The following is a 15380-nucleotide window of genomic DNA, read 5'->3' on the forward strand; positions in this document are numbered from 1 at the left end:
GAAAAAAGAAATCTGTGCTATTTTTTCTGTTCCACCTCAAACAGCAAAAGTTTTGGCCACAGTGTTTGATAAGTGCTTAGTTAAGATAGAAGGTGGAAGGCATAAATAGAAAATATTTTCCAGGTGATGGAAACATGTTGCACCTGAAAGCATTGAATCTGTATGAAGACTTCAGCAAGGCATCCTCCAAAATGAGTGACAATGACCCATTTTCTTCAAATATAGGATGGTTAAACAAATTTGGGAATAGGTTTGGACTGAAAAGTATAAAAAACACTGAAGAGGGCCAGGCGCAGTAGCTCATGCTTGTAATCCCAGCAATTTGAAAAGCCAAGGTGGGTGGATCATGAGGTCAAGAGATCGATGATCCTGGCCAACATGGTGAAATCCCATCTCTAGTAAAAATACAAAAATGAGTTGGGCATGGTGGCGTGTGCATGTAGTTCCAGCTACTCGGGAGGCTGAGGCAGCAGAATCGCTTGAACCCAGGAGGCAGAGGTTGCAGTGAGCCAAGATCACGCCACTGCACTCCAGTCTGGTCCCGACAGAGCGAGGCTCCATCTCAAAAACAAAACAAAACAAAACAAAAAACTACTGACTGAAGAGGCTCCATCTGCCAATGAAGAAGCTGCTGCCACATTTCTGGCAGAGTTGAAGAAGTTGGTTAGAAAGAAAGGATACCATCCAAAGCAAGGTTTTAATTGTGATGAAACCAGGCTCTTCTGCAAGAAGATGCCCAATAGAACCTACATTCTTAAAAGTCCAAAGGAGGCACCAAGACATAAAACATGGAAGGATAGATTAACACTGGTACGAGGTGGCAACGCTGCAGTGCATATAATAAAGACAGGCGTAGCATGCAGAATGAAGAGGCCATACACCTCAAAAACAAAAGCAAATATTATCTGCTTGTGTTCTGGCAACATAATCAGAAAGTGTGAATGACAGTCAACATTTTTATGGAATGGTTCTACCAATGCTTCTTCCCAGAAGTGAAAAAATACTTGAAAGAGGAAAGCTTGGAATACTAGACAATGCACCTAGCCATCCCAAATCTGTTTTTGTTGAAAATGAAAATATTGAGATTGTATTTTTACCTCCAAATACAAACTCACTGCTTCAGTGCCTTGACTACGGCATCATTCAGTTTGTCAAAGCCACATACACCTGCCTGGTGTTTGATTACATTCAATCAGCAATTGATGCAGACCCCAATCTGGACATGACAAGGTGCTAGAAATTATTCACTGTTGCTGATGCTATAACACTCTCCAAAGATGCAATGGATTAATTAAACCAAAACACTAGAAATGCCTGCTGGAAGAATGTATGGAGTGAAGTACTGAGTGATTTTCAAGACTTCTTGGGGATCAATGGAGAAGTTAGGAAAATAATTCATGCAGCAAGACTAATTGATAGAGAGAGATTTGCCAACGTGTTTGATAAAGAAGTGAAACAACATATTGAAGTTCATTAGGAAATGTTAACAAATGAGGAAATGGAAGAACTTATTGAGTCATCTAGGGAGGAAGATGAAGAAGAACCTGAAGCAGAACCTGAATTTCCTGAAGTGTTTCAAATTACATAGATATTAAAAGAAAAAATATGGAATACAATTCTCAGATAGAATACAGCATTAAAGTCACCCATAAAATCACAAAAGAATTGCAACCTTCACAGAAACACTTTGATAAGTTAAAGAGTGACAACAGTGGCCAGGCACGATGGCTCATGCCTGTAATCCCAGCACTTTGGGAGGCCGTGGTGGGCGGATCGCAAAGTCCGGAGTTCAAGACCAGCCTGGCCAATATGGTGAAACCTCGTCTCTACTAAAAATACAAAAATTAGCTGGGCATGGTGGCGTGCACCTGTAGTCCCAGCTACTTGAAAGGTTGAGGCAGAAGAATTGCTTGAACCCGGGAGGCGGAGGTTGCAGTGAGCCGAGATGGTGCCACTGTACTCCAGCCTGGGTGACAGAGTGAGACTCCATCCCCCCTCCAAAGAAAAAAAAAATGACAACAGTTACTGCTAATGTTATTCTTCTAAAAGACTTCAGCAAAACTCTTTCAACCATGGAGGACCCCAATCATCAATATCATCTGCTCCTAACATCAGTCATTCACTCCCTCATGGCTTAACGACAGAAGGATCGCCTGAAGCAGACGATCCTCCTTCTGTTGTATCATCAGAAGGTCAACAATAGTGTTCATCATTCACCTCACTTCACCTCATCATGTAGCCATTTTACCATCTCACATTCTCACAAGGAGAAAAGGGGTGAGCATAGTACAATAAGGTATTTTGAGGACGAGAGACCATATTTACATAACTTTTATTATAGTATATTGTTGTAATTATTCTATCCTATTAGTTATTGTTGTTAATCTCTTACTGTACCTAATTTAGAAATTAAAGTTTATCATACATATGTATGCACAGGAAAAAACAGTATACATGGCATTTGGTACTATCCACAGTTTCAGGCAACCATTGTGGGTCTTAGAACATATTAAAGGTAATAATACATAAAATAAGATAGTGCATGTAAGTCTTCTAATGCAAATTTCCGGTTAATAAATGGAAACTATCATTATTACATTTGTATTAATTCTCCAACTCACCGAAATAAGAAAACAGAATCACATACCTTCTTCACTTCGGCAATGTTCTTTCCAGGCTTTCAAGCAAGCAGTTAATCCCACCATTTCAACCCGAAGTTTCACAGAGCTACTTTTACAGGATTTCAAAAAGTCTTCCAGGTTCTTTATTCCAGAGTATAAATTCTCTTTCATTTGCTCTTCAATAGAAAATGACAAAGCATTCCACTTTTGCTCTTCCTTTTGTTCTTCCTTGGCAAATAACCTTTTCTTATTCTCTCTAGTAATTATTTCAGCCTTGGTCTCCTGCCCCAAAGGAAAAAAAAAGCATCTCTTAAAATAAGTAAGAGGTCATGAGTGAGACAATAGTAAGGGTGTATTGATGACTTTGATCATCATCCCATTTTGAGTAGATGTGAAAAACTTCTTTTTTTTCTTTTGGAAATTAAGCCTGTGTTAATTTATAACTTATGACAATTTAATTTACAGAGTATAAAGGCTCTCTGTAGATAATTTTCTAGATTTGTGAGTGATGTGGTTTATAAATAAAAGAGTAAATGCTGCTGGGCATGGTGGCTGACACCTGTAATCCCAGCACTTTGGGAGGCTGACGCTGGCGGATCACCTGAAACCAAGTGTTTCAGACCAGCCTGGCCAACATAGTGAAACCTCTTATCTACTAAAAATACAAAAATTAGCTGGGCATGGTGGCACACTCCTGTAGTTCCAGTTACTTGGGAGGCTGAGGCATGAGAATCCCTTGAACCCGGGAGACAGAGGTAGCTGTGAGCGAATCCCTTGAACCCGGGAGGCAGAGGTAGCTGTGAGCGAATCCCTTGAACCCGGGAGGCAGAGGTAGCTGTGAGCGAATCCCTTGAACCCGGGAGGCAGAGGTAGCTGTGAGCGAATCCCTTGAACCCGGGAGGCAGAGGTAGCTGTGAGCCGAGACTGGGCCACTGCACTCCAGTCTGGGCAATGGCGCAGGACTCTGTCTCAGGAAAAAAAAAAAAAAAAAAAAAAAGAAGAAGAAGAAGAAGAAGAGTTAATGTCACAAAATCAGAGACAAGAGGCCACCTCTCTTTTGATGTCTCCATGCTATGATATCTACTGCTCCCTCTGGAATTGCCTGCCCTCTTCCATTCTTCCCACATCATCTCCCTATTCTCTACTTGTTTAATATATTTCCTCCCTGAAGCTTTCCCTGACTCTCCCAAGTCTAAGTCATGTATTCTTCCTCTGCTCAGACATCTATTGAAGCACTCATTAGCACAAACTGTAGTTGTAATTTCATTTGCCATTCCTCCTCTCTTGATTGAGATCCTGAGACAGGAATGTGCCTTTGTTGTCTGTATGTCTCAAGCACAAAGCATTTAATCCATAATGTTTGAGGAGTGAATAAGGAAAGAGGAAGAAGAGGAGTGGATAAGAGGAACAACACAAATACAACTGATTTTCTCTTCCTCAATAAGTGCTTCCAATTAACTTAAACATAGTATGGGCCCACTTTTACCATGCTTTTACCAACCTGACTCATTAATCTACAAAGACAAATTAGAGAATTGTTGTATTAGCAAGAGGATTCCAACACATCTTCCACTCTGTTAGTCATGAAATTAATCTGTAAATGCCTGCCTATAATGAAGTCAATTTTAGTTGTCATCACTCTCTAAATTAGAAACAAACCCTTCTAATCAATAATATTTGAGCTTTCCCAGTGTTTATCTTCCTAATTTGCTGTGTTGGGCCAATTTAGCATGGTTCTATCTCAATAGTACAAGGGTTACCTTTGACCCTTTGCCATGCAGATTTTTCTATTTTCATACATTGTATTATGTGACAAGAATTTCTGCAAATTTACCATTTCATAACATCTCTCAAAACAACAACAACAAACATAACTGAAAAGCAGTAGCTTTTTGTCACCCATAAATAAAAAAGTAAATGTTCAATTAAATAGTCTCATTGACAATACAATTGGCTACAAAAATGAAAAGGAGGAGAGAAACAATGATCACATAGTTGGGCTCAGAGAGGCTTCTATTTGGCTCTTAAAACAAAAGATGGGACAGCCCAACTGCTTAAACTTTTGAAGCAGTTGAAAAATAGAGCCTTCATAGAACGTCTGAGAACCTTTTAGAGTAATTTGTGATTATTTTTTGATGTTATCTTGAGTAGAAAATACAAGAGCTTTTTTGATAAGTCCTTGAACTGATGAACTATCTGTCTCTTGGAGTTCTGAAATGTCCACTGAAGGCTTGACAAAGAGATGCACATTTTCCTGATCTTGCCAAAATGTTCACAAAAGTAATTATTCAGAAGTGAGAATAAAAATATTTTTTGAGGTCTTTATATGTTTCATTCCCGATAACTTCACCATGTTTATTTCAATTTGTTAAGATAGATGTGTGACAAATATCTTTATTTGTGATTGGTTTTGTTAAGTTGGTACTTTCTCTAATATATTAAAACCTTTCATCTCGAGAGAAACTTTTTGTGAAAATAAATGCCATTACCAAATCCCCAACTTTGAGGCCCACAGAAAGATACTAAAGCCTGACGACTTTTCCATTTGTTTAAGATGGAAACCTTTATGACCTGTCTCTAAAGTCAAATAATCAGAAAATTCTGTTTTAATATAAAAATATCTGTACTTAGACATTAATGTTGCAGGATTATGATAATTTTAGATCATAAACTATTAGTATTATTATTCCAGAAATAGATTGGAACTTTTCTTATTTACTCCTTGTATTCCATTCCACAGTTATGTCTCCTGGGAAAAGAGTAGAAAACGACATCCCAAGAAAGAAAAAGGTAAGGTTGCAGGAGTCCAGCCCACACAGAAAGAGGAAATGGAGAGTTCTAACCTTCCACTCACAAAATGTGGTGGACTGATCAATCATTTAAATACTTTGGAAAAGTGTAAACACTCTTTATAATTTAGAAAAAAGTAGACAAACATTTCATATCTATTTTTACTACCTATATGAAAAAGATTTTCACTGTCATTAACTAATGAACAACTATATTTTTAATGTTAGTTTAAAATTTCTAAACTCAAAACTTTAGTCACTTAATTATTCTTCAAATAGATACATACGTTATGTATAGAATACCATTACAACTTTTTTATGCAGGTTAGGCTTTTTCAGCAAGAGGTAAAAGAATAAGTAATCATATATAAAAATACATGCATATATATATAAATAAAGAAAAAGCATTATATAAAAAGAAACCACCAAAGGGATAACAAATATCAACTTGAGAAAAGAAAAAGAAATTTTTTTTAATTTGATACAAGGTATAGAACTTACGTGTGCCTTTTTGCTCTTGGGCCCACTAAAATCCTTCTTTGACTTAATAGTTTGAGTCACGATGATTTTCGAAGAGACTGTTTCTAATGAATTCCCATAAAACCGCTGGAAAACATGATACTTTTGCACAGATCTAAGAACACGAGGGTCTCTAGATTTTTCTGAAAAAGAAAAGACTTCAAATGTAACTTTATTATAGTTTTTCAATAGCATTCTCATCAATCCTTCATATTATCCCACATCCATTAGTTAAATTAGTGGAAAAGTAATTTAATCTTATTATCTTTCTTAAAGAGAGAATGTAAAATCAAGTTATCTATGGATAATAATTCTTTCTCTTATTCAAAGGGTGGAAGTGACAAAACACACTTTTATGGTCTACCTCCTAAATCAAGTATCAGGGTGCAACAAAAAAAATGACAGATTCCAGGCATTACGTATGTCCTCTGCTCTGTGAATTAGTTTAAGAAGAAGGTAGAGACAGAGGCAAGAAGACAACTATCTAAGATATTCTGGCTTCTTGCATCACTGGATAGAAAAAATCCTTACTCCAGACCATAGCCACAGAGCCAGAGCCCAGAGCATGGCAGCTGAAATGGTAAAATCTCATAACGTAAGAAGTCCCAGTAATCAAGGTATGCCTTACTCTCTTACCTCCATAATACTCACAGAAATGAAATAACTAAGCTAATTTTTCTATGTCTGTAAATATATACATCAAACCAAACCACTCTGAAGCATGTTAATGGTTCATCTAAAGTATCCCCCCAAGATCTTGGTCATTTTTTACATACCCAGGCTAATAAGTACTTCATACGAGCATACTTGATATGCCTACTCCTAGGTTATTCTCAGAGTAAGTTTTGTCAACTCTAAGGAGGCTGGGGGTAAGCATAGGGATACAGAAAGTTGAGATGAAGACAAGATCCTAAATTCAGTCTCTGTTGATCCACTGTTAGCGGTTTCATGGGCCTCCTTTTGTAGTTTCAACCACCCTGAGCATGAAGGCAGATAGAATATTCTGGTGCTTATTACATGCAGCCAATCAGGTGGTATGAAACAGTTAAAATTGCTTGAAATACTATGGTCTCAATATATTTGACTCCAAGGAATACATACATTGCTTAAACTACAAACCATCTTTCCTTAAAACAACTTCCAGCACTTCCTCCTAAAACACATACATATCTACATGCATATGACTGTCAATGAAGAAAAAGAGAATTTTTCATTACCATTTTTCCCAATGCACATCTGAATATCTTGTAGACTATTTTTATTCAAAAAAATTTAATTTGTGTCTCATGATATAATTTTCCACTATAAAACAAAAGGCAGAGAGTAAAGTAGATTTAAATTTATTTCACTAGAGTCACAGAGCTCACCATCAAACTGACACTTGGACCTGTCATAATCATCACTCAGGGGTTTATGAGAATGCCAGTGCACAAGTTCATCAAATTCCTTTTGTTTAACCAGTGAAGTAACAATAGGATCATCACTGCGAGACAAAAAAAAAAAAAAAAAAAAAAACATATTTTAAATTGCACACTTCTAAATATAACATAGCACAGATTTTATTTTATAATATTTTTGAAAATCATAGCTCCCCTTCTTCTTTCTGCAATATGATGTGGGTGGTAGAATCCAAAGAGAAGTTTATTAGAGGTTTAATAAATCAAAATCTACTCCATGTCTCTGACAGTCTCATCAATATCAATTAATATGCATTCATTAATTCATTAATTTAAAATATGCAGCTATAGTGACTTATTCTAAGATTAAAAACTATACAGATTTTTACATAGTAATGGCCAAAAGGCATTGAAAATTTTGATTTTAAATTCATTATGTATTACAAACACATACTACTAATGTACTCTAATCATCTGCATTTCAAATAATCCTTGTTGAGTAACTCATGTATTCCATACAAGTATTTATTGAGGCACAGTTTTGGTCTTATACCTCTTTAGAAAAGGCAAATCTTTCAAAATATCTCCAGCAAATTTATCAACCACAAAAGATGACATTGGAATAAAACCCAAATTGGGCACCATTTCATTGGCGCTGTCTGTAAACAAACAAACAAAAAAAATTGAGACAAGGTCAACTGTAAAACTTTCAGACAGGAATATTACATATTATTTTCTAAAACTCACATTAAAAACATTTTACATTAATCTTATTTACATGTATCAAGTTCAGCCCTTCTCATAAAGTTTTTTCCCACAGTAAAACACTTTGGAACACAGTAGAGTGTAAAGAATTAGACAACATTTTGGCATATATGTGGATACGCATGGGGGATGGGTAGGTGAATGGATGCATGGATGGGTGGATGGATGGTTGCATGGATGGGTAAGCAGATGATAGATGGATAAATCAAATAGGCAGGTAGATGGAAAGAAGGAAGGAAGGGAGGGAGGGAGGAAGGAAGGAAGGAAAGGAAGGATGGAAGGAAGGAAGGAAGGAAGGAAGGAAGGAAGGAAGGAAGGAAGGAAGGAAGGAAGGAAGGAAGGAAGGGAGGGAGGGAGGGAGGGAGGGAGGGAGGGAGGGAGGGAGGGAGGGAGGGAGGGAGGGAGGGAGGGAAGGGAAGGGAAGGGCAAAGAATGAAAGAAAGAAAGAGAAAGAAAGGAGGGAGGTAGGGAGGGAAGGAGGAAGGAGGAAAGATGGAAGGAAGGAAGGAGCAAAGGAGAAAGAAAGAAAGAAAGAAAGAAAGAAAGAAAGAAAGAAAGAAAGAAAGAAAGAAAGAAAGAAAGAAAGAAAGAAAGAAAGAAAGAAAGAAAGAAAGAAAGAAAGAAAGAAAAGAAAGAAAGAAAAGAAAGAGAGAGAGAGAAAGAAAGAAAAAGAAAGGAAGAAAGAAAGAAAGAAAGAAAGAAAGAAAGAAAGAAAGAAAGAAAGAAAGAAAGAAAGAAAGAAAGAAAGAAAGAAAAAGAAAGAAAGAAAGAAAGGCAGGCAAGCAGGGAGGGAGGGAAGGAGGGAGGGAGGGAGGAAGGAAGGAAGATTAAGAAAAATACCTATGCCTTTTATTTTCAAATGTGAATTCCTTTTATTATTCCTTATTATAAGACAAAGAGTTTGACGATGGAAGCCTCAGAGATTATATATCTATATACATATACATACACATATATATAGACTTTCATGAAATGAAATAAAAAAGAAGTAGGGAAAATACAGATGGTAATGAAATTATTTGATATGACTACAGTATTCTTTTGGGTCCTCTTTGATTTTATACACACACACACACGAGACAGACAGATAGACAGATAGATATTACATATCATGTATATGATGATAATAGACAAATGAATGACTTTGTATTCTATTGAATGTCTGGTTCATGATTCCAGGTAAACCACCATTGCTCTGCCCGGGATCCTCCTGGTGCTCCCTGTTCCTGTGTTTGTTCGGATCCTTTCTTATTTAAGCCCCTGCAACTTGCTGCTTAAAAGAGGCAGAGAGCCCATGTGGCCTTCCCTAAATTTTTCAGCCCCTAGGATGTTTTGAGCTTAGCTATAATGATATAAAAAGATGTTTGGTGTCTCTTATTCAGCATCTCAAGTGCTTTACACAAAGAGATTTTTCTGTTGAGCTATAACTGCCATATTGCTAGAAACGGAAGTCACATATATTTGGCTGTGTTTTTTAATTGAAACAATATTAATTATAAGCAAAATGTAAATCTTCATAATTATAGTCATAGCATACCACTCCAAGGATATAAGAATAAAGGTAATTTATTTTTATTATTAAAATTAAAGTGCCAGAAAATTATTTATACTTGCAGCATTGAATTAGTGGTATTTCCTAAACATTTTCAGAGGAATAATGTTTTCATTTCAGATTAATTGAGAAATTTATTACCTTTGATTGGTGATGGTTTCTTTTCAAGAAAACGAAATTTTGTTGTTCTCAGAGGAAATGGCTGTCCAACCTCAAAGTCTCTGACCAACTTTGATACGGTATTCCAGAGATATTCATAATCTTTCATAATGGTATCTCCCAAATTCAAATGTAGGCCTACATAACAATTAAAAACACTAAATAGTAGAAGCCATCCACACCCACACAAAGAATCATTAGTCACATTTTGAGTAAATTCATGGAATTCTGAAATACTTTCCACATAGTGAAATTTTTGGTGACTTCCACACTGGACATAAATGAAAATGGTCACTAGTGTTGACTACGAGATACAGATCGTAAAGTTTATCTTGTTTTTCGTTTTAATAACTAAGTATTAACTTCGTAAGTATATTATCTCACAAAATGCATCATGAACATTTAACTTCTCTTTAAAGTAATAAAAATGTTATGCCACACATAACTTTACAACCAACAAAACAGAATAAAAACTTTAATTTTTGAGAGATGAGAAAATTGGTAAAGGATTGTTAAGTTTATATGCAGTTAATTCATTACAATGATTACAATATGAAGGAACCACATCACAGTGGTCAAAGCTTCAATAATGTTCAATCAGTTAGAGTTCTGTCCAAATATGTTTTTGTTTTGTATCGTTTGGTTTTACTATTAGGAAACATCAGAAACCTTACCCTAAGAAAAGATTTTAAGGAAAGAAAAACAAATTGCACATAAAAACATATAAATTAGCCTTATCTTTTAGAAAAAAATTAAATTTCCTAAATATCTCAATAGTAGTGAAATAATTAAACTAATTAAATTTTATGAAGAAATATTATGCACACATTTAAATGAAAAGTTCAACTTTTGAAATTAACTGAAAATGCTGGACACACAAACATATATTTTCTCCTGAAATACTTTCAATGTAATATTAAGTGAAAAACATATTTTAAAATACAGCATTCCCTCTGACTGCAACTAAAATATTACATACATATGTGAACAAAGATGAAAATAATTGCTATGTTATATGTTGGAAGTACAGAAAAATTATTTTGTAGTTTTAAATTCCTTATAAAGTTTATCTGTGGATGGAAGTATAATGATTATAATATACTGAGATGGTACCTTTTACATTTTCATTTTCATAGTAAAAAGCAATATTCTTCAACAAAAGCTCATCACTTAAGTCAGAAAGGTGAATTAAATTCAGATTCCAAAGTTCAAAAGTATGTATATTTCTTAAGATGAAATATTCACACCATTTTTTCTGAAAATTGAAAAGAAAACTAAATTATTGGCAATACTCATATTAGCAATAAACTATAGGGTTCATATGCTTTTGAACTGAAAGGCAGTGGGCAGGGTCATTCCAATTCTTGTTAATGTAAGCCCATTCAGGCTGGGTAATGGTGAATGCTTTACACCTTAAGGAATTAAAGCATAAAATAAAATAAAAACTGATCCAAAAATGCATTTTGTATAGTTATTTATCCTGAATCAAGGAAATCTGCATTTGACTCTTAAAATAGTATTTTTCTCACACTGTTACCCACAGATAGAATCCCAAAGCTACAGAAATACTTCTGCTTTGAAATGTGCTTCTGTTCTTTATTTAGATTTTAATATGTTCAGTTTTAACTTTTAGGTCAAAAGAGCATTTTTAAAAAATGTGTTTGAGTGTTCAGGGAACTAGAAGATGCTGAATCCTTCAAACTTTTAAGATTCCCATCCACCTACCTGGTTGGTCTCCATGCTTCAAGATTCAGAGTAAACCTCATGGAATGATCCCTTCTACAATTTGCTTAGTTGCTTTCTCAACAGGCCTCAAAAAATGTCAAAAATTTCTTTTATTGTGAAAAGATTAGAGGCTACATGAAATTACACTTCACGCTACAGAGTGTTACCAAAAATCAGGCATGGAGTATGGGAAAGGCAGGAAGGATGGCTGACTATGGGCTGATCAGCTGTTACTCCATAGGGCAAATATTTGGAAGGTGGACAGAGTGAAGTCAGATCTCAACTTGATCATTCATTAGCTGTGCTCATGGACCACATAGCTGAGTCCAAGTTTTTCCTTTGCAAAATGAGGACATAAGAGGATCATTGTTATGTGTAATTAAAAACTAATGTTTTCTGTTAGCTAAAAGTATAACCTAGACCTTAGTCTCTTAATTATGATCAACAGTGAGCTCCGTTTCATTAAAACCAACGTATTTTCAGTCCTCAACCTATTGCAGTCTTCTATAGCAGCTGATACTGTTAACCACATCCACCTTTTGAACTGCCCAGTTCCTTCGACCTTCAGGAAAACCCATTCTCCTTGATTTTATTCCCATTTATCTAAGTAGTTCCTTCTCGGTGTATTTTGCCAGTGTCTCAACCCATAATTAAGTGTTTAATATTGGAATATTTGAGCTCCCTGTCCTCAGCTCTCTTACCATATCTCTCTTCCAAAATAATTTCATGTCTTAGCAGAGCCTCAATTAACATCCATAGAGTAATGATTCCTAAACTTTATCTCCAGCCCATTCCACCCTTCTAAGTCCAAACCATTATTTCAAATTGTTTACTAGATATCTCCATGTGGACATTTCTTTGGCACTTTAAACTTGATATTTCCAAAAAAGAAACTCACGATCCTTCCCCACCAACATGCCCTTCATACAATGGCAGCATCCCCACAAATGCGAAGCCAGGGGTCTAGGAATTATTTGACTCCTTCCTTTCTCTCATTTCCCACACTCAAACACTAAACTTGTCATTCTTCAGCTTAAATAACTTTTAAAATTGCCCACTGCTATTCATCCCTACTTACCTCTTGCTGGTCCCTAATACCATCTACACTTACATGACTGAGGTAATAGCCACCTAATTTCCCCAAATCCCCCGTTTTGCCTCTCCAATGCACTCTCTGCATTGCAAGCCAGGGAAAGTTTTTGCAAATTCAAATGCCACTCATCTATTTGAAATCATCCAGTGGATCCTCATTGTGCTTCTATCAAGTCACATCTCCATTCTCTTAACAGGGCCTACAGAATCCTATGTGACTTGTCTCTTACCTGCCTCTTCAGCTTCATCACTTTCCCATATTTTTCCTACCCCTGCTATGACAGATGTATCTCAGTTCCTCGGTTATGCCATCCTCAGGATAATTACACATGCTGCTTCGTGCCCTAGAATCCAGTTTCATCTTCTCTCCATGCTGCTAACACCTTCTCTTCCTCCAGGACTTGGGATTGGGTCACTTCATTTCCCTTCATTTCTTTCTTTTTTTTTTTTTTTTGAGATGGAGTCTCACTCTGTCTCCCAGGCTGGAGTGCAGTGGCGCAATCTCGGATCACTGCAACCTCTGCCTCCCAGGTTCACGCCATTCTCCTACCTCAGTCTCCTGAGTAGCTGGGACTACAGGTGCCCGCCACCATGCCTGTCTAATTTTTTTGTATTTTTTTAGTAGAGATGGGGTTTCACCATGTTAGCCAGGATGGTCTCAATCTCCTGACCTTGTGATCCACCCACCTCAGCCTCCCAAAGTGTTGGGATTACAGGCGTGAGCCACTGTGCCCCACCTCTCTTTCTTTCTTAAGAAGAACCATTGTTTTCAGACTACGTTGGATCTCGTTATTATCAGATTATAAAGCATTCTACGGTTCTGTCCTTATAATTACTTTTAAAATTTAGTATCTGTCTTCTCTGGAAAATGTAGCTGTATGAAGGGGTTGGAGTGGGAAGGGTAAATATGTTTTTATTTTTCTCACTCTATTCCAGCAATTAGCACAATGCACTAAATGTTTGTGGACTGGCTTCCTACTTAATTGGTCATAAAATGCTTTTGTTGAACATTTTCAGTATACGTATCATGATCCTTAAAAAAAGTTCATGCCAATTGTTCCTTTAATCCCATTTCTAGCTCTCAAGCCAAAATCAATAACCCCAAATTAAAGAAAAAGGCTTATATACAAAGAGAATAACAGCATCTATAATATAACCATCAAAGTCTTCTAAATATTCCATAATAGAGAAATGGGTAAGTAAACCATGGTACTAAAAGATAACTAGTAGCCATTAAAAAATGATCCTAATATTGTGAAAGAAAATAGAAAAGCATGAAGGAAAAAATATATAGGTATATATAGAGAGCTCCAATATAAGAAACAATAAAACATCAGAAAAATATATGCATTTAAAATAAAAAGAATAAACCAAAATGTTAACAGTTATCCACATTGATTAAAGTGGTGGTCCTCCAGGGAAGTTTTTCTTCTGTTTTTGCTTCTAGTTTCCTAAAGTCTCCAAATTGTCTCTAAATATTCTCTATAACAGTTGAAAGTAATAAACCACTACATTGATTTCTTCAGTTCCTCTTAAACCACCATGATCACCAACCATCAACTATGGTTGATAACACAAAAATCTGATCTTGGCAGAGATTTAACTAAGGAAAAACAGAGAGGCTTTTTCCTTAGGTTAGATCTATATTATGCTATTTGTTAGTTCTCCTAAACATAGATGCTGAAATTGGAAAGTGATTGATGTAGCCCATTAAATTTTCATAGCCCGCAGGGGGCTAACAGTAGTGCCAAAAAAGGGAATTTTGAAAGTTACTGCAGTTTTTATCTACCAAACATTCAAAACACAAAAATAGTAAACTAATAAAGAATCCATTTACCATTTGTAATAAAGGCTTCATGTCCTTAGCCCAATGGGAAGTGACGACTCTAGCACAAGCTCTTTGAGAAAGAGGCAGATGGAGTAGAAAAACCACAGTGAGACAGTGCAGTTTACACAAATCTTCCATCTCCTGCAGGGTTAAGAAGTTACTGTTCACCTGAATAAAATAAAGAAGGTAAGCCGGAGAACAGCAGGATGTGACACTGGATAATAAGCATGTAGGACCACAGAAGCTGGCAGCCACCTTTGCTGTGCAGAAATCATGAATTATTCCTTTTTTTTTTTTTTTTTTTTTTTTTTTGCGACAGAGTTTTGCTTTTTCACCCAGGCTGGAGTGAAGTGGCACAATCTCAGCTCACGGCAACCTCCAACCCCAGGTTCAAGTGATTCTCCTGCCTCAGCCTCCCGAGTAGCTGGGATTATAGGTACCTGCCACCATGCCCAGCTAATTTTTGTATTTTTAGTAGAGGTGGGGTTTCACCATGGCCAGGCTGGTCTCGAACTCCTGACCTCAGGTAACCCACCCACCTCGGCCTCCCAAAGTGCTAGGATCACTGGTGTGAGCCACTGTGCCCAGCTGAATCATTACATTTTTCATTCTACATTTTTTAACTTTCCTTTTCTTTATAACATAAACTCTACTGCATTTATACAGATGTGAGGTAAGTGGAACGGGAAGCTGCCGGCTGAATAGCACTTAAAATAAAACATTTTTCAGGATTTTTAGTTAAGCCGAACTCTACGTGAGCTGATCAAGCAACTAATGAAGTTGTATTTTCACAGGCCTCTACCTTGATGGAGTCACACATTAAATGCTCTATTCCATCCAAGGCATCATATTTTAAATGCAATATTGAAAACGACCAGGGCAAGGACACCAGGATGGTAATATATCTGAAAAATCTGCCCTGCGAGAACACAG

General features: G+C 36.4%; 1 protein-coding gene across 1 annotated transcript in view; it reads right to left on the reverse strand.

Annotated features, from left to right (window-relative positions):
• DDX60 (DExD/H-box helicase 60) overlaps nt 1-15380 on the reverse strand; it is a 105086-nt gene that overhangs the window by 61839 nt on the left and 27867 nt on the right. The window contains exons 8-14 of the mRNA XM_005556257.4: nt 14457-14615; nt 10916-11057; nt 9785-9940; nt 7880-7985; nt 7297-7412; nt 5912-6072; nt 2648-2903 (exon numbers count right to left, since the gene is read on the reverse strand). Of these exons, the coding sequence (XP_005556314.3) occupies nt 2648-2903; nt 5912-6072; nt 7297-7412; nt 7880-7985; nt 9785-9940; nt 10916-11057; nt 14457-14615 (1096 nt within the window). The remainder of the gene's footprint in view (nt 1-2647; nt 2904-5911; nt 6073-7296; nt 7413-7879; nt 7986-9784; nt 9941-10915; nt 11058-14456; nt 14616-15380) is intronic.

This window comes from Macaca fascicularis, chromosome 5, assembly GCF_037993035.2.
Source record: "Macaca fascicularis isolate 582-1 chromosome 5, T2T-MFA8v1.1".
NCBI lineage: Eukaryota > Metazoa > Chordata > Mammalia > Primates > Cercopithecidae > Macaca > Macaca fascicularis.